This window comes from Haliotis rufescens, unplaced genomic scaffold (genome assembly GCF_023055435.1).
Source record: "Haliotis rufescens isolate VD_foot unplaced genomic scaffold, xgHalRufe1.0.p SCAF_17, whole genome shotgun sequence".
NCBI classification, from domain to species: Eukaryota; Metazoa; Mollusca; class Gastropoda; order Lepetellida; family Haliotidae; genus Haliotis; species Haliotis rufescens.
Genome location: NW_025963857.1, coordinates 17484519 through 17510809, shown reverse-complemented (window position 1 = coordinate 17510809; position 26291 = coordinate 17484519). Strand labels below are relative to the sequence as shown.

Here is a 26291-nt window from a genome sequence, read left to right as displayed (position 1 = left end):
TGGTAACAGTGGCACCAGAAACATGATGAATGGTAACAATGGCACCAGAAACATGATTGATGGTAACAATGGCACCAGAAACATGATTGATGGTAACAATGGCACCAGCAACATGATGCGTGTGTCTCCCACCTTGATGGTAACAATGGCACCAGATATATTATGGATGGTAACAGTGACACCAGAAACATGATGGTAACAATGGCACCAGAAACATGATGTGTGTATCTCCCACCTTGATGACAATGGCACCAGAAAATGGTCGATATGCTGTAGATTCTGATGCCTTTGTGTCTTCAGCATTAGACTTATTTTTGGTGTTTCAGAGTATCTTTCTGTGGCTGCAAGGCTGAATGTAAGTAGTCCCATGGGGAGATTTGCATTAAACTTATTTCAATATTTTTCAGCATACATGTTTTTTTTACAGTCAGGAAATGAACCATTTGTTCCATATAGTAAAGGGAGATAACTGTTCTTTCTAACTGCATGTGGCACTTTCAGTATAGTATCATATGTACTTACTGAATAAGTCATGATTTGATGTCTCAGACTTATACATAAGTCACAAAGACAGTAAGACACAGATCTTCCGTGGAAGACAAAGATGGCTTGAAGATCTTTGCCAGAGAGTAATATTGATGCAAAGTGGCTTGCCTCATTGTTGCATCAAATCCGCAGAGATTTGAGGATGGGATTCTTCCTATAGGCAACACCTCTGGTGCAAGGGAAAGAGATTGACATACCAACATGTGATGAACATACATGAGCAAGGCATTACATAGCTGCAGACAAGGGTGCTACATGTGTTTTCTGTATTTAGGTAACACTTTTTGTGCTTCGGTCTTTCAAATGTGTGTTCCCTTGCTTGTAAACAAGATACATGAAACAGATACATGATCATCAATCATGAATAGGAACGACATCATGGAGCGATCCACAACAGTTTGAGATCCGTGAAGATCCAGGGTGGAATAGGTCTTCAGCAACCATGCTAGCTGTAAAAGGCGACTATGCTTGTCGTAAGAGGCGACTAACGGGATTGGGTGGTCAGGCTCGCTGACTTGTTTGATGCATGTCATCGTATCCCAATTGCGTGGATCGATGCTCATGATATCAATCACTTGATTGTCTGGTCAAGACTCGCTTATTTAGAGACCGCCATCATATAGCTGGAATATTGCTGAGTGTGGCTTTAGACAACAAATAAACAAACACAGCAGTTTGAGGTGTTTATTGTGCAAAATTTCAAAATTGTCAACAAACGTGTATTACAAATCCTACATCTTTTTAAAGGAATGATTTAAGAATACAAATTCTACAATTTCCAAATTATGTGTTGGTAATTCTGAAACAAATGTTATGGCCAGTATGCTTAATCGTCTGCCTGAAGAAAGCCGTTCGTTCGGTTTCACCATGAAGAGACAAAGTACTTTATGTTATGCCATTGGGTTTCGTTTGATCCCATTTCGGGTAAAAACTACAAGTTTATTGACTAGTGTCATGGCTGTCCCCAAGGGGGTACTGTCTCGCTCAGTTTACTGGAGGCTCCCTCCTCCCTGAAATAAAGCTCGTGCAGATCCGGAAATAATTTTAGCAGCTGGGGTTTACTTTTCTCCAGTTTGAAACCTCCTGGTCTCCATAGGCAGATAAAATGCCTCTGAAAAGAGCCATGAAATGGACTGTATTATGGTGATAGATTAGACTGGGGAGTTGCCTCAATGGTAAGGGGCCCTACTGAGGTCTAGCTTGCCATTGGCTGATCCCGATGGGGGCTCCACCTGGTAGAGAATGATTACATAGTCAGCAGCAGACACCCAAGGGAGATCACTCATTTGGGTCTTGGCAGGTGGTAAGTGCTATGTGGCTGTGGCAATAATTACATCAGGTCCCCAGTTTGGTATCCAGGGGCGTGGGCTACGATGCATCCTGCTTATAATGGTGGCCCCAGGGAGCTCTCCAGTCTCCGAAGGTTCAATTATCACAGAAAATGTCTGCACACAACCTCACATAACTCTCAACATGGAGGTTCTAAACCGGTCGCCTTCGCTGTGTGCATCCTACATGCCTTTTCTGCTGACATGTGCACACACTGAATCCCAATTGCATGGCACTTTAAATGCATGTGGGAATTACAATGTCCACCTTTTTTCCATGTCTGAATTGACACTCCTACGGTTGTCAGTTTCAGAGACGAAGACACAGTTCTTGAAGGACGAAAGATACATGTGTAATACCTTTTCTTTATAAACACAATTGAATTTATATTGATGCAATAAAATACAATTGTCCATCGTTCATTGTCAAAATGACCACTGTCGATGAAATACAATATAAAAAAGGCATAATTTTCTTCTTTATTGAGTGTGATCAGTGTAAATGATAGAATAATTCCAACCAACCAAAAAGCTGATCACTGGACCACCATCAATTCCAAACCCAATGTGGTTTGTCAGAATTTTCCAATCAACATGAAGAAAGTTTTCCAAGTTTGCGTACTTTGTGTAGAACCCCCGCATTTCGGTCAGCCTCCGCAAGATGCAGCATGCCTGCAGTAACTGTGTTGCTTGGCTCCCAGGGGGCGACACCTGAATATATTGACAGCCCTGTAATGGATATACAAAACTATTCAGAGGTCTGGCCTGAATAATGAGCCCTCTGGGGGTCCATTGTATTTTTTAACAAGAAGAAACCTAAGATAGTTTTCATTTGTCATAATATGCAAGACATCGAGAGATGAGAGACTTTAGGGAGACGACGCAAACTGTCGTTAGAATTAACTCGTGAAAATGTAGCTCTCTGGTTTATAATCTCCCTTGGGATGATAGAGTTTCATAATATGGCGTGCTGTTCTTTACCAGCGCCCCCTATGGGCACGGCTCTAATTAACTCCTCTACAAGCAGACCTTAGTCAATCAGAAAACTTAACTCTCAACGGATACCAGCATATTTTGTAAGAGATGGCTAAGCTATCCTGGGAATCAGCTTTTATTACCGGAGGACATCTTTGATAAATAAAGCCAAATAAATATTAATGGGAAACAGTGAAAAATATCTTGGGGATTGGCAATATACTGATTTCATTTGATATGTTGTGCTGGGTTTGTGAGGGACCACTCAGTTGGCCTGACCCTTGGTGCAACCTTGCTTCTTTGATTAGGGCCTTTCCTGCCTCCTTGTCCTGCTACCCTCAAATGAGCAAGAACGATAACAAATTATGTTTGACGCTTTTATGCAAATAATTGAAGCATGTATGAAAGCAGATTTTAGAAGAAGAAAAGGTTTTTCCGATTTAGAAATAGTTTGCTGCATTGGTTCATTTTTTTGCAAGGCGGATTTAGATTAGGCATTATTTTTTTGTGCCATCTTTTGTGGAAGATTTATGCAGTTCACTTATAAACCGGCTCTCTGCATGCAAATGCTGTGTCGGAAACAGAGCTGGAATGTTGAGATATTGATACTTTTAATACTTGATTTAAGCCATTTGTTGCAAGTTTGTTTTATTTTTGTTTTGTTCATAAAGACTACATCTGTATTTTTCTTGTATTCTCAGTTTTATTTTTATGAACAAATTTGGTTTTGGAAAGAGAAAAAACAGTTTTCAGGCAAGGAATTTAGTGGATATTTACTCAGTTGGCTAAATTATTATTTTTATGCAAACAGCTGAAAATGCAACTCACACAGGGTGTGAATTGATGCATTGTGTATGGATACATTGCATATTTTCTGAAGTGTTTGTGTCAGAAATATCTCAATATTTGGATAAACAACTCCCTGTTTTGAACTGGCTGTATCATCATGTCAGTGGCGTGGGTTGTTGCTGATGCTATCAACCACTGGTTTGCCTGGTCCATATATGATTACGTTACAAGCTGCCATGAAGTGAGTGGAATCTTGCTGACCATGCATCAAACCAGAACATCAATATCAATCCCAAAGAATTCAGAAACCTTTTATTCTGATTCCAAACGAAACCAAATCATCATCTGAGCATGACTATATGTGAACTCAAAATGGCCCTTCCTCAGATCATCACTTTCATATTTCAGATGGGACATGTATCGCCATCCCGTGGATGCTGAATGACACGTCTAATCCCGCCAGATCGGATACCCCATCATCATCATCATCTTCCCTGGAGTGCAGCAAGAGCCCGCCAACAGGAAGTGACTCCCGGTCGCCAGTGTCGGATTCCCTCACTCCCGATCTCCTGCCGTTCTCCAACGGTGTCAACAAGGCCTTTCCCTATGGCTGCCATTTCTGTGATAAGGCCTTCTCCAGAATGGCTTACCTCAAAATACATGAAATTGTAAGTTTTATATAAGAAAAATTATTTTGTGATATATTTTTTTTAAAACACAATAAAAATTATAAGCTTGGACATTTTGTTATACTGTAATACATGTAATTGTAAGTTTCTTGCAAGAAAATTATATTGTAAGTTTTGAAAATCGTAAACTTGGGTCTTATATGTGGAACTATGCATGTAACATTTCAGATAAAATTTCAGATAAAATTCTGCATACACTGATCTAGTGGGGGTAGGGGAGGGGTGTGTACAGGGATGCACATGCATTCCCCCTTTTTAAAGCAAATGTTTATTTATTTGGACATTTTATAGATTATCAGGTTCATGTAAAAATATACTGACACTAGAACTAACATATTTGGTGAGACTAGGTTTGGATGTGGTAGGTGAGTGGCTTTAGGCCACTTTTAGCAATATTCCAGCTTTATCAAGACAGGGGACACAAGAAACAGGCTTCAAACACTGTACGCATGTGGCTTGATGAGCGAACACTTAAACCACTAGGCTACCCCACTGCCCCTCTCGCCCATTGTAACGAGCCCCTTGTGTGTCAATAATACAGGCACTCTGTGTGAGTAAAGTACTCATGGAAATGAAAAAAACCTGTTTTGCTGGATTTAATAATCGACACAAAGCATTACGTAGATGTAAATACGAAATAACAAAACAACTGGAAAAGTACTCGTCTGGATTTGCTAGTTTTATCTCAGTGCTCAATACAAAATGTACTTTACAGGAGGTAATTTGTAGGCACTTTCAACATTCAAAAATAAAACTAAGTCCAAATTGACATGGCAGAAACAGGCTATAGGCATTATGCAAATTAGCCTGGAAAAAAGTGATCAAAACAACAATAAAAATAACAGCTATGTTTATGTACATAATAATAATGACATGTAAGTTGTTGTTTGAGAAGGGGATAAGTTACTTTTACGTTCTGATATTTTGACGATGATTCCCTATCCCACAATGCCACTCACAAATCACTAACCACTGACAAATCACATGCACGTGGGTTTCAAGCACCTCTTTTCACCTGTCGTCAAGGTGTCATAGGTCATGGACATTCACCTTGATCGACTAACACCTGGTTATGCTCAGTTTCACAATAGTCTATTTTGTTCATATTTTTACACACTTTTACGTGTAAAAAGACATAAAAACCTTTGATACGCTGTATTTGTGCCAAGGCCCAATTAGTACTAATTGAGTTGTTTGAATATTTATATATTTTGTATATTAACTGCATTTATTTAGAATCTGAGATCGAAAAAACAGGGTTTTTTTCATTTCCGTGAGTACTTTAGTACATACAAGGTCTTGAGTTGTCATCAGTGATGTGAATGAAAAGTGCTGGGACTGCAGCTCTACCCCAGCCAACTCCCCCTTTAAGGGCTAGGTTTGTTTTTCTATGGATAGACAAACAACACTTATTGGTTTATGAGTTAACAAATGCCAAAATGGTTTCAGTAGGTTCCACAATATCTCTTGTTTCAAGTATAAAAAAATAATTGACACTGGGACTCCTCAATGTTTGAAATTAAGCATGAAAGTCAAATGGTTGTTCTCATGACCTCCATACATTGAAACCCTATAGCCCGGGATGAGAATTTCCCTACATCAAGGGTCACTGTTATACATGCTATTACAATATAAGCATAAGTCATATTGTCACCCAGACCCCTTGATAACTTTTTTCAGTATTCCTTTAGAAAAAAACACTCTCATCCCTGTATAGCAGCAACCCTCATCGACCCTTCTTAAAGGGGATGAACCCCTGCACTCTGATAACCATTTCCCGTGTAGATCTATACTACTCCAAAACTGTTAAGGATTACCAGATTCTTTCATATTACTATCATTAATCTGTCATGGCATGATAGATTAGCTATAGTGATATGAAAAAATCAGGTGATTCTTAGCTTTTTTGAGTAGTACAGATCTTGTATTGAGTATAAAATATGTGATTGAGATGTTGCTGTGTTATGTGGGTAGTTAGTTCTAAATCACAGAATTTAATCAACCCCATGAGGATTCTGGGTTAGAACTGGTCCCCAGCAACTTGTGCTTGTCGTAAGAGACCAAATGGATCGGGTGGTCAGACTGGGTGACTTTGTTGATTTGCATGTCATCAAACACCGATGGTGTCAATCGTAGCTCACAATATTGAACACTGGATTGTCTGTTCCATATTGAATATTTTCAAGCTGCAATCATACAGCTGGAATTTTGCTGAGTACGGTGCTAAACAACGTACAAATATAATTTAATCAAACTTGCTAGGTCTGCCAATATGCCCAAGCTGAGTCTCCCTTTAATGTTGAACTCTGTAGTACTGTATTAGTATCAGGTGTTTTCAGTATCGCAGGATTTGAAATTAGTACCGGGGGTACATGAATTGTATATCAGAGTTTTACATAAGGACCCTTGACTTACATGCTTATTTTCAAATACTGGTCTCGGATGATGAATTGGCATGACAAGATTGAAATATGCAATTTTCTTACTCTAGTTCACTAATTGAGCATACATCTTATTGCAAAACCTCCCCTTATTCATACAGCACTGACATATCACTGTGAAAGTCAAGGTGTCCGTGTCATCATCCATTGCTAAAACTTAAATATTAAGGCGACCCTAGATTCAAATACTAGAAGAGCAAACCTCAAAGACCAAGGACCCCTGAATTTTGAACACTGCATATGGAAGTGGCTTGTTTGTTTATCCTCCTCTTCACTCATACTCAAAGCTGAGGTTGGCCATTCTGCTGGGAGATCCCTCCTGACACTCTCAGATGTTTGTGATAGCTGGAAGACAGTATTGAAGAGTTTATTCAAACTGATGTTTATCGGGAGTAAGAAGTCCTCAAGGACAAGCAATAAGAATTCAAATCTTTAAGGCTTGTGTCAGTGTTTGGAACACTGCTTTTTCTTTATGTTTGTATCACCTCGAAGTCAAATTTCACCGACTTACAAGTTACCTCATGTGTAATGTATTTGTATGGTGAATATACATATTGCTTTATGGGTTGTCAAGTACAATGTATAAGTTTGTATTTTCATGTAAGAATTCAATGTAATTTAATTTTCGAGAAGATTTCTTATTCAGTTTTTAGTTTTAATATTTTCAAAGTACTTTTTTACATTTTTACAAGATTGATTTATCTGGGTTGTTTTAGCTCAATGAATGTGAAATTAATTCAATATTGGAATTAATTAGTGCAAACTATCAACCAATTTAGCCAGTTGGAATCAATATTCCCACAAAAACAAGTAGAAATGGAATTTTGCATGATATGCTTATTACAGCCCTGTTTACAAAAAGCACAGAAATTTACATGATCTAAAATTGAAATGGTTGTTGCTAGGTTCATGGAGACCAGATGCCGTTCAAGTGCAGCCACTGCCATCGTCTGTTCCGCCATAAGCGCAGTCGAGATCGCCACATGAAACTCCACACAGGCATAAAGAAGTACAAGTGCCAGCAGTGTAATGCTGCATTTTCCAGGTAGGTAACGAATAACTTATGTTTTGTCTCCCAGACTGGTTTGTCAGTTTACAAAGTTTCTGACTTTCATGAACAGAAGGATGTAGTCCTATACTGTTTTCAGTTTGGAATTAAGCATTGGGTCGTTGCGATTGGTATTACCTATTAAAGTTAATGATTCAGGTTAAAGATTAAAAGCCCAATGCAGACAATCTTTAGACCCTCGGAACCCCATGGTTTACACTGCATTCAGATTTTGAGCTAAGTTCCAGTTTGGGGAATTTTTTCGTCTTTCTCTCCTTTTCACAAGGCAATTTTATGGTCATATAATAATACTTTGTTTTGAAACTATTCTGTAATATTTTCACCAAGAGATTTTTTTTTCATATTTTATGTTGATTGCAACAGAAGTTAGAGCACTGGTTGCTAGTAGTGTGTTTTCCTGTTTGCCATAGCAAGTCTGTCTGGTTTCAGACCTCAGCAGATAGTAGCCTTGAATAGGTTCACTCTGCTTTATGTTAGAGGGCCAGACCTCTTAATAGTCTTATTGATTGGAATAAAAATTTGATAATCTAATTTTTAAAGTGGACATTAATGACTGTTGACAGTCAAGTCGCATGAAAGAGTTCACTTCTTAAGATCTATTCAGAAGGTGGGTAGGGGTGGTGGTTGTTGTGAGTTATGGTGGTTGACAGGTGGGGGTGGATGGGTGGGGGTGGTGGTTGTGGTGGATGGGTGGTTGTGGGTTGTGGAGGTGGTTTGTGGTGGACAGGTGGGGGTGGTGGTTGTTGTGGGTTGTGGTGGTAGTGGTTTGTGGTGGACGGGTAGGGGTGGTGGTTGTGTTGGACGGGCGGGGACAGTGATTGTTGTGGGTTGTGGTGGTGGTTGATGGGTGCGGATGGTGGTTGTTGTGGGTTTTGGTGGTGGTGGTTGATGTGAGTTGTGGTGGTGGTGGTGGTTGATAGGTGGGGGTGATGGTTGTTGAGTTGTGGTGGAGGTGGTGGTGGTGGTGGTTGATGTGTGGGGGTGCGGGTTGTTGTGGGTGGAGGTGGTAGTAGTATTGGTGGTAGTGGTTGATGTGTAGGGGTGGGGGTTGTTGTGGTGGTGGTAGTGGTTGATGTGTAGGGGTGGGGGTTGTTGTGGTGGTGGTAGTGATTGATGTGTAGGGGTGGGGGTTGTTGTGGTGGTGGTAGTGGTTGATGTGTAGGGGTGGGGGTTGTTGTGGTGGTGGTAGTGGTTGATGTGTAGGGGTGGGGGTTGTTGTGGTGGTGGTAGTGGTTGATGTGTAGGGGTGGGGGTTGTTGTGGTGGTGGTAGTGATTGATGTGTAGGGGTGGGGGTTGTTGTGGTGGTGGTAGTGGTTGATGTGTAGGGGTGGGGGTTGTTTATGGTCCGTAGTAGTGGTGGACCACCTGGACTGATCACTTCTCACGTGTCATCTGCCTCATATGTTGCATCCTCTGGTATCAAAGCTGAGACATAGAACAGGATCACCATCAGGTCCATTGATAGATATCAGCGAACCCCTTTGGGATTCCACAACAGAATTGTTCCCCAGTAACCTATGCTGGTCACGAGAGGCAACTAGTTGATTTTGTGTCACTGTACCTGATGATGTGGGACATTGTTCATAATATCAATCACTGGTTAGTCTGGTCCAGATTGGAATATGTACAGGAACTCAAGGAACCAAGGATCTCCTTATTTTTATTTTTTTTAAATATTTCTTATTCAATTCAGTATATGTATATGATGTTACATGTTTTCACATAAAGTTACATGACATGTAATAAACTTATTAGGTGTATGTTGCATACCTTACAGCAGACAGGGTCCCCTTGATTAAAAACACTGCTTCTATTTCTAGGACAATTTTCCATATCAAACAAACAATTTCTGTGGACAGGTTGGTGAGGTGACGACTTTGGTTAATTGTTTGTTTGTTATTTTATGCCAGTCAGTAGTTTCCAACCCGTGAAGATCCAGGGTAGAATAGGTCTTCAGCAACCCATTCTTGTCGTAAAAGGCGACTATGCTTGTCGTAAGAGGCGACTCATGGGATCGGGTAGTCAGGCTTGCTGACTTGGTTGATGCATGTCATCGTATTCCAATTGCGTGGATCGATGCTCATGATGTCAATCACTGGATTATCTGGTCCAGACTCGATTATTTACAGACCGCCATCATATAGCTGGAATAATCCTGAATGTGGCATTAAACAACAAACAAACAAACAAACAGTGTAGTTTCCATTTTTTAAATAATCAAGTCCTGACCAAAGAAACCAGTGATTACTATGAACAAGATCCTGTGTCATCAGGATATGCAATCATCCAAGCCTGACTCACTCCTCTTACAAGCAGGAACTGCACAGTTCAACTGTTAGTGTCAAGAAGCAGAATTCCGACAGTGATTTGATCACGTCAATCTCCTTCATCGTAACATGATCTGTGTGCGACCCTTGACCCTTGTTTTGACAAAGTCATTGTACTTACACAGATGTATGGGACTCATTATAACTTGATGTAACAGGATCCGGTGTGTCATCAGATCTCATCCTCACTTCCACTGGTTTCATCAACACTCTATTCAAACATTCGAGAACCTAGGACATACTTCAGTGGAGCATACGGGTAATATTTCATGATGCTGAGAGGTAGATACGGAAGTTAGATCCTTCTTTTTGATTTACTGTGATCAGATATGGAGATCAACCTCCTCCTGGCTCTCCATCTGATACACGTGTATTCAGTGCTGGATCAAATTTCAAAGTTTCATTTGCTTGGTTGCAGCTTGAGTAATTATGAAATGTGTTTACGTGAAGAGGTGTAGCTATATGGTGTTGATGTTGACATATTGCCCCATGTAAATATCATTTTGACAATATGGAAAGCCTTTGAACTGCCTCAAGTCTGTGAGTCAGTTATTACTGTGTTATTACTTATTTACATGAATGATTAGTTTGTAGTCTTGCTTCCAGGCTTCAAGGCAGTGGGGTGATCTATTGGTTAAAGTGTTCAATAGTCTTGTATGGTACATTTCTTCGTGTCTTCTGCGATGATATTGCTGCAGTATAACTTAAGCAGGATCCCACTCACTCACTCATTTTTTTTTTTTAAAGTAGTCTTTCTTACTGAGACTGGTTCATGATGTTGAGAGACAGACTGAACTTTCGATGTTTCAGGGGAGTCTATTTTTAGCCAATTAATATGTTGGAATTTCCTTTTTTATTTGTGCTTCGCTCTACATCTTTGGAGATTTACACTTCCTTATCAAATAGAACTATATAAACATGATAAAAGAAAGAAAAAAACAGCTCTCATAATGCACAATGTATGTCATTAATGTGTTGATGAAGTAGGTGATGATTGTATTTTGTATCAATTGTCAATAAGTAAACATTTGTATCATGCATAATGTGACAGACTAACAAAGTTGTTTCCCCTGTATCTGATGTACAATATCATCCACCATTGTCAGGGTACGTATCATGTACTGTTGAAGTTTATGTCATTGAATAACCTGACAAAGATGCTATTTTCCTCAGTGGCATGACCTCTCAAAATTTCAACTCTTTCATTTGAAAAAAAGTAGTGTTTGATTTATTATGTTGGTTCTTAATGATCTTACTTTGAAAAGCATATTGTCATTGAGGATGACAAAAATTCGTATTCCAGGTCTATCTATTTCCCTTTTCTTTCAAGTGAAATATTTACTCTGGATTTTTTTCAGAAAAATACAGTATTACATCATAGTATGCATGATAATTAGTTTCCATGACGAGAGATTAATTAAAGAGACTATTTTTTCGTATTTTGTCGCCAGTACAGACAGTGTCTTCATGATGGTATGTGTGTAAGAAAACCATCCAAATAATTGTGAGTGAGTGAGTGAGTTAGAATTTAACGTCACATCAGCAATATTTCAGCCATATTGTGACGACAAATAATAAAGATTTATACCGGCTTGTCCTATAGACACTATAGCAAATTGAATTTGGGTTTTGACTATGTGACTAATGCCAGTATATTATTATGAAATATGATAATTTAAAAATTGATTTTGTAAGAATATACAGTATTCTTAGGTTCTTTGTAGGTGCTTACATTGCAGTTGGATAAATACGGACAAAATTGTTTTATCATCTGGGTTAAACGCATCCACTAGCCCATTAGACCAAGACTAGTAAAAGTCTAGAGGGATTGGTTGTTTCCTGTCCACATCTAGTTAACATGAACAAATACACAGTGCCGAGTGAGTGAGTATGACTTTATGCCGCTTTTAGCAATATTCTAGCAATATCATGGCAGGGGACACCTGAAATGGGCTTCACACATTGTATCCATGTTGGGAATAAAACCCAGCTTTAACCACTAGGCTACCCAACCACGCCAGACAGTGCTGAGTAAGTGAGTGAGTGAGTATGGTTTTACGCCACTTTTAGCAATATTCTAGCAATATCACGGCAGGGGACACCTGAAATGGGCTTCACACATTGTACCCATGTTGGGAATCGAACCCGGCTTTAACCACTAGGCTACCCAACTGCCCCAGACAGTGCTGAGGACAAGTGGGCATGACCAATGTCGTATCTCTGTATCATTGATGTGAATGTGGTGACTAACAACAGTGTGATTACAAAATATATCTTAGTCGCTACGGACTTGTAAAATCTTATTTAAATTCAAGTACTGCCGAAGTACTATATTCATCAAGGTGTTTCTGAAAAAAATCCTGCTGCTCTTGTATTGTAGGGCTCGTGCTACAATGACATATACCATGTAGGCTCCATTGTTCCCTGCTCCCAGCATGCACCGTCTGTCACTTCTGCCGATGTGTATCCAGGCATAAATAATGAAGATCAGTATGGCCAGCATAAACATACCATCGTGGAGACGGACTTGTTGACAGACATTCAACAAGAATATCAACATGTCTTTGTTTTGGAGATATGGATACCCATGTTATTTCTTTAGTATTCGGTTGCCAGGGTCTGCATCGGTTGCCAGGGTCTGCATCGTTTGAAGGACAACAATAGTCGTTTTAAAATAATTTACATTGGGAAGAGAAACCTGATATTCTACACAGTTGACATGAGTTACAGAGAAGTGTGCTCTCAGATTTGGAGGGAAGCAGTCTTCAGGGAAGGTGCTCTGATTACGAATTGATGAGGCACTTGCTAGTTATTTAATGAGTCAATCTTGATGCTCCAAGGTATCCAAACTTCCACATATTCTACACAGACATTGGCAAATATGACGTGCAAAAACTTACAGCCTGGAAATATATCTGATTTAAAGACACTGATGAATTTCTTCATTGCCAAAGGAGTTTGTTCTTCTTCTATTCAGACAGTAATATGCATTAATATTTCATGACACATTCTCAAGAGACCATCACTCTGAATTCTGTAGCTCTCCAGCAGATCCTCTGGAGGAAATCACAGACAGGCTGTCCGACTCACAAGACGACAATGTCATAAAAATCTACATTACAATATTCCCACACAGACAGTGTTTAACAAAGTCCTTTCTGCAACCATAAGGAATACAGCAAGTTTATAACAAAGTTTGAATAATTTATGCTTGTCTCCAAAACACTGCTGTATGCAAAATGCTCTCATCCCCCGAGACAATATTTTCCAGCGAAGCTTCCTTATGTGCTTGCTCTTTTCTTTCAGGAGTTTTATTGAAGCATCTCCGTAATTGTTTCAGGGAAGGTATTGAGTTGATTTCCCCTGAGGGTTTCCATACATGTGTCTCGGCTCCCCGCAGACAGAAATCAGTACTCGGTTGCCTCCCAAGGGAGTTCATTCACCATCATCATCGTTATTAACCTTTTCTGATGTGTGTGCAATGAACAGACTATTGGCAGCCCGTCTCCAATTTATTATCTCTGCTGATCAAAGAAAAACCCTACCTGGAGATGTCGCGTATCTTTGCAGATTAATAAAGAAACTTTGATGTTAGGTTTCCATGGCAACAGGTTTACTTAGCAGTGAAACTATAGCGATATGTACCTGGAATTGAAAATGTCACCTCTTCTCACTCGCCCCATAGATTAAATTTCCCAGGAGGGACCGTGACAGCACAGTAAAATTATTTCTGTACATCAAGGTTGTTAAGCTGTCCGTATATTTATTTTGTATATTGCATTTCTTGCGGGCTATTCAGATTGTGAGACGGTCAAAACCAGGAGAAAGAGGGTGAGTTGATACTTTGTCATCAAGTTTGTGTTAGGCGGTGCACTGTCTTGCGCAGGTATACTTAATTTAATCCTGGGTTCTGGCTTTCTTTCAAATGGTTAGTAAGCGTCTATTGTGCCATTTCTAAAGATGATGTTTATATCTTATATCTTTAAAAGATAATCTTGTTTTCATGTTTTTAATAGTTTACATCATGGCACAGGGAAATGAAGTAGTGACTGGAAACAATAGCTGCTTCTATAAAAACGACGAACATTCCCGTATATATTTCTAGACATGCAAGATCGTAATGAATGGAATGTCGTGAAGAAGATGTATCTTCCACCATTCCTCCATCTTTGTTGAAAAACAGTGTATCTTAACTCAGGAAAATCTAGTCTTCAGTCATCTAGTCATCACACTTGAAATTTGATCTGATCGTATAGAAACAATACCACATGCCTGTCGCAGTGTCTGATACTGTATCCATGGTGTCACTCCTTCAGCTATTTCCGTGGAATTTCCAGGTATACAAATGAGGTGTTATCACCTATTTATCCCATTAGCATTAAGAGTATTGAGCTTCAGGCTTCCATGATAAAGACACAATGTAGGAACAAGTAACCCACGAATTGATTTTCCTCCGATACATTTCCACCTCATGGAATGTTGAGGAATCATTCTAAGCTGTCGGTGTCGAATGTTTGAAATGATCCAAAACAACAGGTTTTACATCAGGAGAACACAAAGTGCTCATTGTAACGCCGATGTTGGTTAATCAGTCTTATTCTTCTGTAAGTAATTTTCTGGTTTTAATTTGTTAATGCCTTACTGTAGGAGATGAGATAACACGCCATTAAGAAGTAATTTGCTAATGTGTTTGGAAGCAGTTCGTTAAGGTAGGCATTTGAATTTTGAGGGTGTAACTGAATGTATTTGCAACATGGACGCATTTATGCTACATTTTATAGTTTGTTATTTCCTTATAATCTACAGGATCATATGTAGGTTTTAATTTGGTATTTTTGGTTTTGTTCATGGATTTCTGAGAAGGAATGTATAAGTTTTGTGAAGGACCCTAAACCTAAAATGTCTGCCTCAGTCATGAATAGCAAGGAAATTAGTTCAGTTTTCTGGGTTTTCACTGATTAATGATAACATATTAGCAATCTAACAAATAAAAGAAAATTACATCCTGAAATGTTCCTCTAAATCTGACTTTAGGATAATTATTATACCCTCGACTTGAAAGGGCGGGATGTATAGTTATACAAAGGACTTCAGTCTGTCCATACGTCTTTCTTTCCTTCCATCCATCTATCCGTCTGTCCTTCCGAGGACATTTTTTTTTGTGACCTATAACTATAACCCAAAACACTTTTTATTTCAATATTTGGATTATCTGAAAAATTTACTTGAACATTTGTGCGACCTACAACTTGAATACTGCTGTGTAGATTATTTTCAAATTTAGGGAACAGTTTCCATTCTAATAGAAAAGGTGCAGTGCAAAGTTTGGTTCTGATATGTGTATTTTCTGAAAAATTAAAATGTTTTTCATGTCGTGAACTTAGAAATATGTTGGCGTCAAAGTCAGGGTATTAGTGAGCCCTGCTCACTTTTTGTCTTGTTTGTTGTAAATCTCTTAAATGATTGAAATTGTCCATTATTTGTCCCCAAGGACTCTATGACCCATGCCACTGATTAATTTGAATAATATTCTCCCAGTGCATATTGTGCTGCTTGAGTTTTTTCTTTCCTGTGGTACTTTGATGGTGCTGTTTTTTTTAAGGAATTGGTTGATTTCTTTGATGATGTTTTTTTTCTGCCAATGTTAAATCTATCTTGCTTACTCACCCATGGGGCCATTTATGGTGATTGTAACTTGCTTGCTGTACACCAGGTTATGAGCTCTTAACATTTTCGACTTCTCAGAGACAACAGCTGCTACAATTAGCTGCTTTAGGTCTTCAAGTTGTAATTTCAGTGCCAGTCCATTATCCAATTTGCTTTCATCAAATTTTATCAGCGCCATGCCATGATCATGGGTTTCACCAAAGTGGTAAACGTCCAAGATTTAAATCCGTTCGCCCTTCAAGCTGACACTCTGTGATGCAACTGAAATACTGTTCAAAGCAGCATTAAACCAACTCACTCACTCACTCAGTACCAAATACTAAATGTTGTTTGAACTTCCACTTGTAGGATGTTATGTTACATTTTCGTAGTAGTTAATTTATAATGGATCATAATGGCACACACTTTCTAACCTATTAAATATGTCATACCCAAAAGTTTCTTGGTTTTTGTTCAACTTTTATAAAACATTAATTAGGATTGCTGATTTTCTTTACCAAGTCCTGTAATAAAGTACCTGTCATTAGCGACTCAAGGGCGGGCAACTCTATATTATCGCGGTATGACTGTTTTATGGTGTGATACGTGTTGATTATGTGGTGTACATTACTTTCAGTTTTGGATTATGCATACTCAGTATACATACAACCTAGGTTGGGTCAAGGGACTTCATCGAAACAAATGGGTTCTTTTCTAACCAATTTCCAATGGAGGTAGGGGTAATTCCACTTCAGAAACATTCCCAAAACTTATCCCCCCAAAATTAACGTGTATACTTATGAGTAGTCATGACTTACCGCAGCTTGTCCTGTATTCGATCAAGTGATGAAATATCGTGCTTAGATTTGCATTAGTAAACAGTCAACAGGGAGTGTGGATTACGAGATTTACCGATAATATAGAGTCATACTATACAACCCTGAGAGTAAGTTGTTGTTTTGTCACAGTAAGTGTAGGTCAAGGTGTCATTCAGAGTTGTGAAGAGGTTGTGTGGGACTCTTCTTATAGCTTCATGTCAATTCTACCATGGAATATTTCTTCAATGATGAAAAATAATAACAAATTATTATTGACTCTCTCTCAAACCTTGATTGTCCAGTGTAGCATATGTCTATGTTATTACCCTGGAACTACTGGACACCATACCATATTACTACCATGAACTTACATCACAATGCTTTGCAGACCATTGTGACATCATTGGTTGCCATGACGTCACATTCAAATGACATCAGTAATGTCTCTGCAAATCTCTGTACTTTTTTAGACTCAAGGCACTGGGTATGATAAACAGAATCTCACCCTTGAGTCTTTTGAAATCAAAGCATATCCACACCCCATGGCAAACCTCAGAACTTTTTTCGACTCGTGTTGATATAGTTGTTCTCTAAGGACACTGGATAATTGAGATGCTTGCGAAGGTAACTACCTACCCGCCTGTCCGTGACTGGTAACTTTTCTGTCAGGCTGCATGAAATTTTCTATTTGCCCAACTGTCTGACAGATAATTTTAAGCCAACTTTCTGTATTAAGTTTCATTATAACTCCTTGTAGATTCTCAAGTAATTGCTAGTATTATTCCAACTGAATCAAGACATGATTTATCTCTTATTTTTACCTGATTGCGGGCAGGTAACTTTGGGCAAGATGGGCAGGTAACATTTATGGGTCACCAGCCTGACTGTCTTGTAGGGTTTTAAAATTATTTCAAACACTGCTTTAGAATACATTTTTCAGCAAGACCTGGGGAAAAAACAAATGTTTTCCCTTGTAACCTGACTGTGTTGAGGGTAGCCTTGTGTGCATCTGCATGGTTCCAATGCAACACACATGCACATCCTATTGACCTTTTACTTTTACATCGATTCTGATTTTAACAGGAAAAGGAATATTGTGTTTCGGAGTATGTGCAATCAATACTACAGCTAACTGTGGCACCTTGAAGTATCTGTCCATGTATCTGTGCATCCTTTCATCCATCAAGCTTTGTTTCCGGAACATAAATCAAATACTCCATGAAGCATCTCCATCAGTATAAAAGACTGACAGTACCCATGCTTGGCGTGAGAGTCAAAACAAGACAAGTTGGTGCTTATTATAATGACATGAACATTATTTGCAATCTCATTCAAATCAGATGTTTTACTCCGATACGATACCTCAACATGAAAATCTGACAATGCCAACTAAGAAAGTCATATTCAAAGTTTTACACCCAATACACCACAGATTTGCACAGAATGAAAGGGTGTATAAAATATCCACAATATATTGTCTGCCTTTTTTATTTACATTCAGAACTGATCGTTTTAAGTTCCTTTTTTTGAGATACAAAAATCAGATAAGCTGATTTGAATGCTACTCTCTCTTGTACCAAGAATTTAGAAGCCTTGATGCTGATTAGCTGATTAAAAAGTTCACCTCAGATCATCACTTAGGGAGGTACTGTATCAGAGTAAAAAGTCTGATATGAATAAAACTGCATTTTACATTTTGGAGATGTTGGCAATGTCTATGTTACTGTATTCGACGTAATAAGCGCCCTGCTCTAATAAGCGCCCACAGTGATATTTGCTTATATATTGGCTAGTGAACAATCCCAAATAGCATCCCTTCCGATTGATTAATGTACTATGTAATATTATTTTCTAATAAGAGCCCCCTATTTCTAAATTTGAGAGCTCCCTGGGCACTTATTACGTCGAATTTGGTAATACAATAGGACATTACCAAATACTCATCATTTAGTAATCTGGAAATATCATGTGGACCAGTACCATTTGGATTAGTGAGTGAGTGAGTGAGTATGGTTTTACGCCGCTTTTAGCAATATTCCAGCAATATCACGGCGGGGGACACCGGAAATGGGCTTCACACATTGTACCCATGTCGGGGATCGAACTCAGGTCTTCGGCGTGACGAGCCAAACCATTTGGATTAACTGAATTTCAATGAAACAGTTACAATGCCCAGTATTTCAGTAATTGTAAAACAATATGTTCTTATGCCTTTGTCTAAGGATCTGCTGACCCTAAACATCTGAAAAGGGATATATTATTAATCTGAAAAGCACTATTTTGTAGTGCTTGATAAAGGTACTAGTATTTGTACCCAAATGTCACACTGAAGTAATGAGGAAGTTAAAAAGCCTTAAATGTATTATCAGTTGGGGGAAATAAATAAGAAATATAATGAAAGCTAAGTGGTTTCATTAAATGAATGGTTACTTCTCTTGCTCTGTTGACAACTTTGAAGTTTCTGGACCTGTAAACTATGGCAATGTAATAAGAAAAAAAGCCTGGTTTGTCTGGTCCAGGCTTTAATTCCCTGCAGACCAACACTAATTCAGTACTTAAATGTCCCCAATAGTACCCCCTTGGTTTCATATATAAGCAGGAGTAATTACTACAGCCCTTGCTATCACTACAATATTATCGCTTTTACCGCTCCATGGCCTAGTGGTAGAGCGTCCGCCCAGATGCGACATTAGACACCATTTCACCTCGCCTCACCTCATGGTCTTGTAGGGACACGTAGGAATGACAGGTTGAACAGGTCCCTAGCAACCCGTACTGGTTGTAAGAGGCATCCTTATGTATCTAGTTGTCGCATGACAGTTGATTGCATGTTGTTGTACCCCGACAGTGAGGATCTTTCCTCATAATATCAATAACTGCCTTGTCTGGTCCAGACTTTATTTTTCACAGGCTGCCTTCACATAGCTGGAATGTTGGGTGTTGTGTTAAACAACAAACATATCATATATGTAGAAATAATTACAACCCTCAAGTTTACACCACAATAGTATTACTTCCAATTCTTGGTCTCATAGACCCGTGAAGATTCCGGGGTAGAATAGGTCTTCAGCAACCCATGCTTGCCGTAAAAGGTGACTATGCTTGTCGTAAAAGGCGACTAAAGGGATCGGGTGGTCAGGCTTGCTGACTTGGTTGATGCATGTCATCGATCCCAATTGCGTGGATCGATGCTCATGATATTAATCACTGGATTGTCTGGTCCAGACTCGATTTTTTACAGACCGCCGTCATATAGCTGGAATATTGCTGAGTGCGGCATTAAACAACAAACCAACCAACCAACCAACCTGGTCTCGTAGGTGTAGATTGCTCTTTGTGACCAACTCATCGTTGCGGAAGCTGTCCAGGGATGCATCAACAGACCCTGTAGTAATCTCAGTCATTGTACTGTGCCAGCGATATGGAACTGAAGTAATTGCTGTGGAGGCAGCAGTAGGGTGTGGGGGAGTATCTCAAGGTTGTTATTGTCTGGTATGGTATACCTGTGACAGTGCTAATGTTGCGCCTTGCTACCTGTGTGACGTTGATACAGTTGTTTGTTCCCGGCTCAGGTAGGACAGATGCTTGGTAAATTTTTATTAGTGTCTGTAGTTGTACTTGGTGTTTATTCTTGATATGATGTTGCTTGAATAGTTTTTTTATGACAAAGTAGACAATTTATGGATAATACCTTTTTATTTTACTGTTGGTACCTGTCCTTTATTTTACTATGACAAATTTTGTCTACTTTGCCATCTATCAACTTATATTTAAGAGATACTTCACATTCTATATTCCATAATTCTATGAAATTGGACATGACATATATATATATATTTATTTTCTTTCAGACATTTTTCATAGATTATGACAGTAGGATCTACACTATATCTTTTGCTAATTAAATGAAGGTTCATTTTTGACATAATAGGATATTGACAATTTCTGAAGAATCAATTATTTCAGGAGAGTACTGGACACACCTTTGTTGAAAAACCAGTCTTTTTCATGGACTGCATTTGACATGAACCAGTAGAGTATGTCTTACCTACAGTGCAGTGAGGATTAGTTGTAGGAGATAGTGCTAAAATTAAAAAATTGGTTTCACCAAACAGACAGACTACAAATATCTCCCCCCTCTGCTTCATGACATTAGTTTGTTGATTATTACATTACACGAGCTGAATTTGATGTAATATTCTCTAAGATGTTATGCTTTCTTGGTTTATACTTGCACTGAACAACACCATGTTATTTTTTAGTATGGTTGTCTGGTACCTTAGAATGATATCCAAGCTCAGTCTTTGTAGTGAAATATTTGCTTATTAAAAAGGTTGTATTGTCAGTGCCCAAACAGTATTTGTTATCCTGAGAGGTTAAGTCAAGGAAGAGGCATTGTCTGTCTCAAACAAACATATTGGGTATATATCATATCCTAAAGTAATTGTAGTTGATGCTAATGGTTAATGGAATAAGACTTTCAGGTGGCTACATTTTGGAAAGCCATACAAGTGCTATGATACTCATAGGCTTATGTCGTCACTATGGCCACACTTGATACGGATCCATTCCACAAAGTGATGTTAGTGATAGCTAAGGCCAGACGTTAGAGAGGTCTGTTCCACAAGGCAATGTTAGTGCTGTGACACTGATTGGCCTTTGTCATCACTAAGGCCTGACATTAGAGAGCTCTGTTCCACAAGGCAATGTTAGTGCTGTGACAATCATAGGCCTTTGTCATCACTAAGGCCAGACATTAGAGAGCTCTGTTCCACAAGGCAATGTTAGTGCTGTGACAATCATAGGCGTTTGTCATCGCTAAGGCCAGACATTAGAGAGCTCTGTTCCACAAGGCAATGTTAGTGCTGTGACAATCATAGGCCTTTGTCATCCCTAAGGCCAGACTTTTTTTGTGACTTGGTTTCGAGATTTGTGTGTGTGAAAAGTCTTGTTGGTAGATGTGAGTGTGGAGAAAGAGATGTTTCAGATTATTATTTATTTTGTTTTTCAAAAGGCTTTACCTATTGTATACACCATTTGCTTGGTGTGTAGACGTAAGTTTACAGGTGGAATTTTAAAACTGTTTTCAATTTTCTTTTTCTGGCACTTTGGCAGAATCTGTAAACCAACTTAACACAATATATCTTGCCTAAGGTCACTTTGTGGAGCACAACTCAGACCATTGTAAATAAATATTTAAAGTTAGCTGAATAATTATTCCCAACTAATAAACATGACTTTGTTACAGGAGTGATCATCTGAAGAGTCACATGCGAACTCATGACGGTGGCAAACCTTACCAGTGTCCTGTGTGTTCCCGAGGCTTCCTGACTGCAGCGTCCCTGACGTCACACGTGTTGGCCCACAAGACCTCATCAACACTGCCAGCAGGCAACAGGCAACTGGAGTGTCTACAGTGCCAAGAAAAATTTCCAACCACCAAAGAACTCCAAGCTCACCTCATTGTTCACACAGTAAAGGTTGAGAAGTGTCAGTGCCAGTTGTGTGGGGAGTGTTTCCTGGGACAGGAGGCTCTGGACAATCACCATCATGACATCCATGAGAACCCATTGGAACTGAAGTGTCCTGTTTGCTTTGATAACTTCTACAGCACAGAACTGCTTTGTCAGCATATGGACACTCATAACTTACCTAACTCAGATGATTTGTCTTCAGTTCATGAAAGTGGAGACAACTCTAACCTAGTTCAGCTAAGTGGAGATAACTCATCTTTGTCTACTGGAAGAGTCAGTGTTGCAAGTGATCTATTGATTTGTCCTTATTGTATGAGAGACGATTTTAATAATCTGGAAATGTTGGAAATTCACATGCAAAGCATGCATAGTGTAAAACCGGCTGAGATCTACACGTGTAACTACTGCAATGCTCCCTATCCAAATCTTTACAGTCTTCATGATCACATGAACGTGGTTCACAGGAACCAGCCATGTATGGACATCAAGTACCCCTGTAGTCTTTGCACAAAGCAGTTCCCAAGTATAGAAGCGCTTGCAGAACACAAGAAGACTGCTCACTACTTCAAGGAAGGATCAACTGCTATGGTAGACTCCATATACTGTGTTCAGTGCACCCTTGCATTCTCAGACCCAGCCGCTCTTGAGGAACATCGGAACGCTGTCCACAAAACACCAGCCTCGGAGAAGGTTAAGATTGGTGGCAAGATGAAGAACAGGAGATCATGGTCCAAGCTGAACAAGGATCACAAACTGTGTAGTCCCCCGAAAAGGCTGAACATGGGTGTGATGGGCAATGGGACCAGTATATATGAGAGTGTACCAAACAGTTTAACCTGTGACCAGTGTAATGCCACCTTCCACGACATGACAAACTTCCAGGCACACATGAAGCTCCACCTGGAATCCGTCATGACCAAGTTCACCTGCAAGCAATGCAACCAGCATTTCCAGACGGAGGATCAGCTGGAGAACCACTCCTCCATCCATTACCTGTGTATGACGACTGAGTACGGCTGCACCAGCTGCATGAAGCTCTTCTCCAAGCCTGATGAGCTTCAGAAGCATCTGATGGACATCCACGCCCACCACCTCTACAGGTGTTCCCTTTGTAAGGAGATCTTTGATTCCAAGGTCAACATACAGGTCCACTTTGCTATCAAACATAGCAATGAGTGCAAGTTGTTTAAGTGCACACAATGTGACAACATCTTCCGCTCAGAGACTGAATGGCAGGTCCATGTTCGCGTGAACCATCTTCACATGTCCAAACCATACCGGTGTCTCTTTTGCAAGGAGAGCTTCTCTAATGAAATGGAATTGCAGTGTCATCTGACAACTCATAGCAAACCCTTCAAGTGTCCTATGTGTGACAGCTCTTTCCATATAGAGTATCTTCTAGATCAGCACATGCAGAATATCCATGGGGACAAGCCAATGCATGAACAACCACGTCCCCCTAAACCTGAAGTTACAGCTGTAAAAATCAAAACTGAAAAAGACACTGAGATTCTCTTTGAACAAGAAGTTCCTGCTCCAGTTCCAAGGACAAGCCCCATGCCAGCATCTTCACCGGCAGCAATGGGATCTGCTATCTGGAAGAACACAGAGCCGATGCACATGTGTAATATATGTGATATGAAGTTCAGTCAACAGTCCCTCCTCACCATGCACAAAGCTCAGGATCATGGCCTCAAGGTCACCAAGACATCTGACATTGCTGACCTGCTTACTCCACCTCGAGACAAGCTGGTGGTCCCTAACTCAGCCCTGATATCTGCCCTGACTGGAGACAGACAGATGTCCTCCTGCATCTACTGCAGCCAGACCTTCAAGAACAAATCCGAATATGAGAAGCACATGAGGATTCATCTTAGCTCGGAGAATCTCAAGTGTAACATCTGTGATGAAGTGTTTCCATCTGGGAGCATTCTGGCAGAACACAAGCTCCAGCACTGTAAGATCCAGCAGGGAAACTCCTGTGTTGTGTGTAAGATCAGTCTGAAGAGTGAGGACCAATTCTACATCCATTCCCAGGAACATGGCTACCAAGGGTCCTTATTACAGTGCATTGTGTGCCGGCAGACCCTTGCCTCACTGGTAGAACTCAATATGCATGGCAAACACCATTTTCAGTCAAAGCCCAGCTTCTATACATGCTGTGTCTGTCTCAAGAGCTTTGACTCAAAGGAAAACCTTGTTTCAAAGCTGAACACCAGCGGCAGGACATACTATGTCTGTAAGCCATGTTATCATGGAGAGACTGTTGAACATACTTGTGAAAAATGCAGCCAAACTTTCCAAACAAGTGCCCAACTAGATGTTCATAAACTGACCCACAAGCAGACTTTTCAGTGCATTAAATGCCAAGAGTCTTTTGGAACAGAATATGAGATTCAGATGCATGTTGCTACTCATATGATTCAGGAAGGGAACGTTCATGAGTGTAGACTGTGTGGCAAGAACTTTGAAACACCCTCCAAGCTACAGTGTCACCTGATAGAGCACACATACCAGGCTGGTGAAATGAGGTGCAGTATTTGCTGCAATGTCTACAGCTCCATCTCAGATATCCAAGCCCATGCTCTAGAGCATGGGATCGGGGGCCGCAAGTATGCCTGCAATCAGTGCAACCTGAAATTCTTCTTTAGTGCCGAGCTTGAGAACCATCTCTTTTCCCACCAACAAGCCACTTCCTCAAGCCCTCGCATGAACACTTCTCCGGGGCTCCGCATGTCCCCTGGGAATCGCTCCTCGACTCAAGGCTCCCCTGACTCTCAGAAAGCCTTCCCCAACACGATGTCCCACCAGCTGCACAGTTCCCAGAAATACATGATACACAATGACATCAAAGATGCTCTCGGTGCTTCTGCCCCCTACCAAAACTCGTCCAAGTCTCGTCAAAGCTCCCCAATATCATCGACCACAGTGGAATGTCCGCAATGCCACCAGCACTTTGCAAGCACCACGTACCTCCAGGCCCACCAGAAGAAGTGTGAGGGACACAAGGAGGAGAGGATCAAGTGTTCCCTCTGCCCCAAAGTGTTCACTTCAGTCGGGACCATGCAGCAGCACTTCTTCAGCATACACTCCAACATTGACCTGGACGGCATGAAGAAGACCTACCCCTGTACAGAGTGTGATGAGGAGTTCCCTTGCCTCAGTAACCTCCAAGGACACATGAGGATACACAAGACAGGTATGTACGGCTTTCCACAGCAGCATCTCTGCTTAACCTGGCCACCAAATTACAATTAGCCAATGGATTCCGGGTTAGAATTGGTCGCTTAAATGCGATCGGGTGGTCATGCTCGGTGACTTGGTTGAATGCGTGTCATTGTTTTCCAATAGTGGGGACCGTTTGTCCAGTCCAAACAGGATCATTTGCAGGCCACGTGACACGGCTGGAATATTGCTGAGTACAACATCAAACAACAAACAAAACTTTATTCCTTCAAATCATAACAGCATGTTAGGGGGAAAATGTTGTATGTGTGGTGCCCCTATGATATTGTAATCATCAAACTTCCCCAGAGAACACATGCAGGTCACTGCTGCAATCAATACACGTCTTTATTTCATTACTGTACAAATCCTACTCCTACAGTCTAACAGCCCTCTCCTCCCTTCTTTTCTTACTGTGCACCCGCTTACCTAGCAACTCATCCCCTTCATCCGCCATATTTGTTCTACATTCTTTTAGAGTTATCCCCCTTACACAACCTGTACCAAACTCCTTCCCAGCACTCAACACCTTCGTTACACTCTTAGTAACATCGCTGCCACCAGTGTGGGCGTGGCAATTACAAGAATCTTGAAATTTGGCCTCTAACCCTAAATGTAGTACCTTGCGTACTTTTGTTTATGTCTTTGGGAATGCCATCGTAGTTATTTTTGAAAAGGTTTACGATGGACCATATTTCCCACATGAATGTAACTTGTTGTTTGTTTGATCATATTGGGTCAAGATTGCAGACTAACGGAAAATAGACTAACTTTTCCCTTACATTCTTACTATATCAATTACATGATGGTTTTAATAAAATAGAAATTCAAATTGACAACCAAAGAAAGTAATTTAACAGGGGTAAGTGTAGTCGTCATCACGACAGGCGTCACTTGTTGGTAAACATAACGGTCATTCAGTTGCGAGTTCAACTCAAAGTATGGTTGAAGTAATCTATCACT

The 26291-nt window shown here is 40.0% G+C and overlaps 1 protein-coding gene across 2 annotated transcripts in view; it reads left to right on the top strand.

The window, feature by feature from the left end:
* LOC124137969 (zinc finger protein 521-like) overlaps positions 1 to 26291 on the top strand; it is a 72252-nt gene that overhangs the window by 40832 nt on the left and 5129 nt on the right. For both annotated transcript variants that reach the window (XM_046504438.2, XM_046504437.2), the window contains exons 4-6: positions 4047 to 4306; positions 7674 to 7813; positions 21878 to 25302. In XM_046504438.2, coding sequence (XP_046360394.1) covers positions 4047 to 4306; positions 7674 to 7813; positions 21878 to 25302 — 3825 coding nt within the window. The remainder of the gene's footprint in view (positions 1 to 4046; positions 4307 to 7673; positions 7814 to 21877; positions 25303 to 26291) is intronic.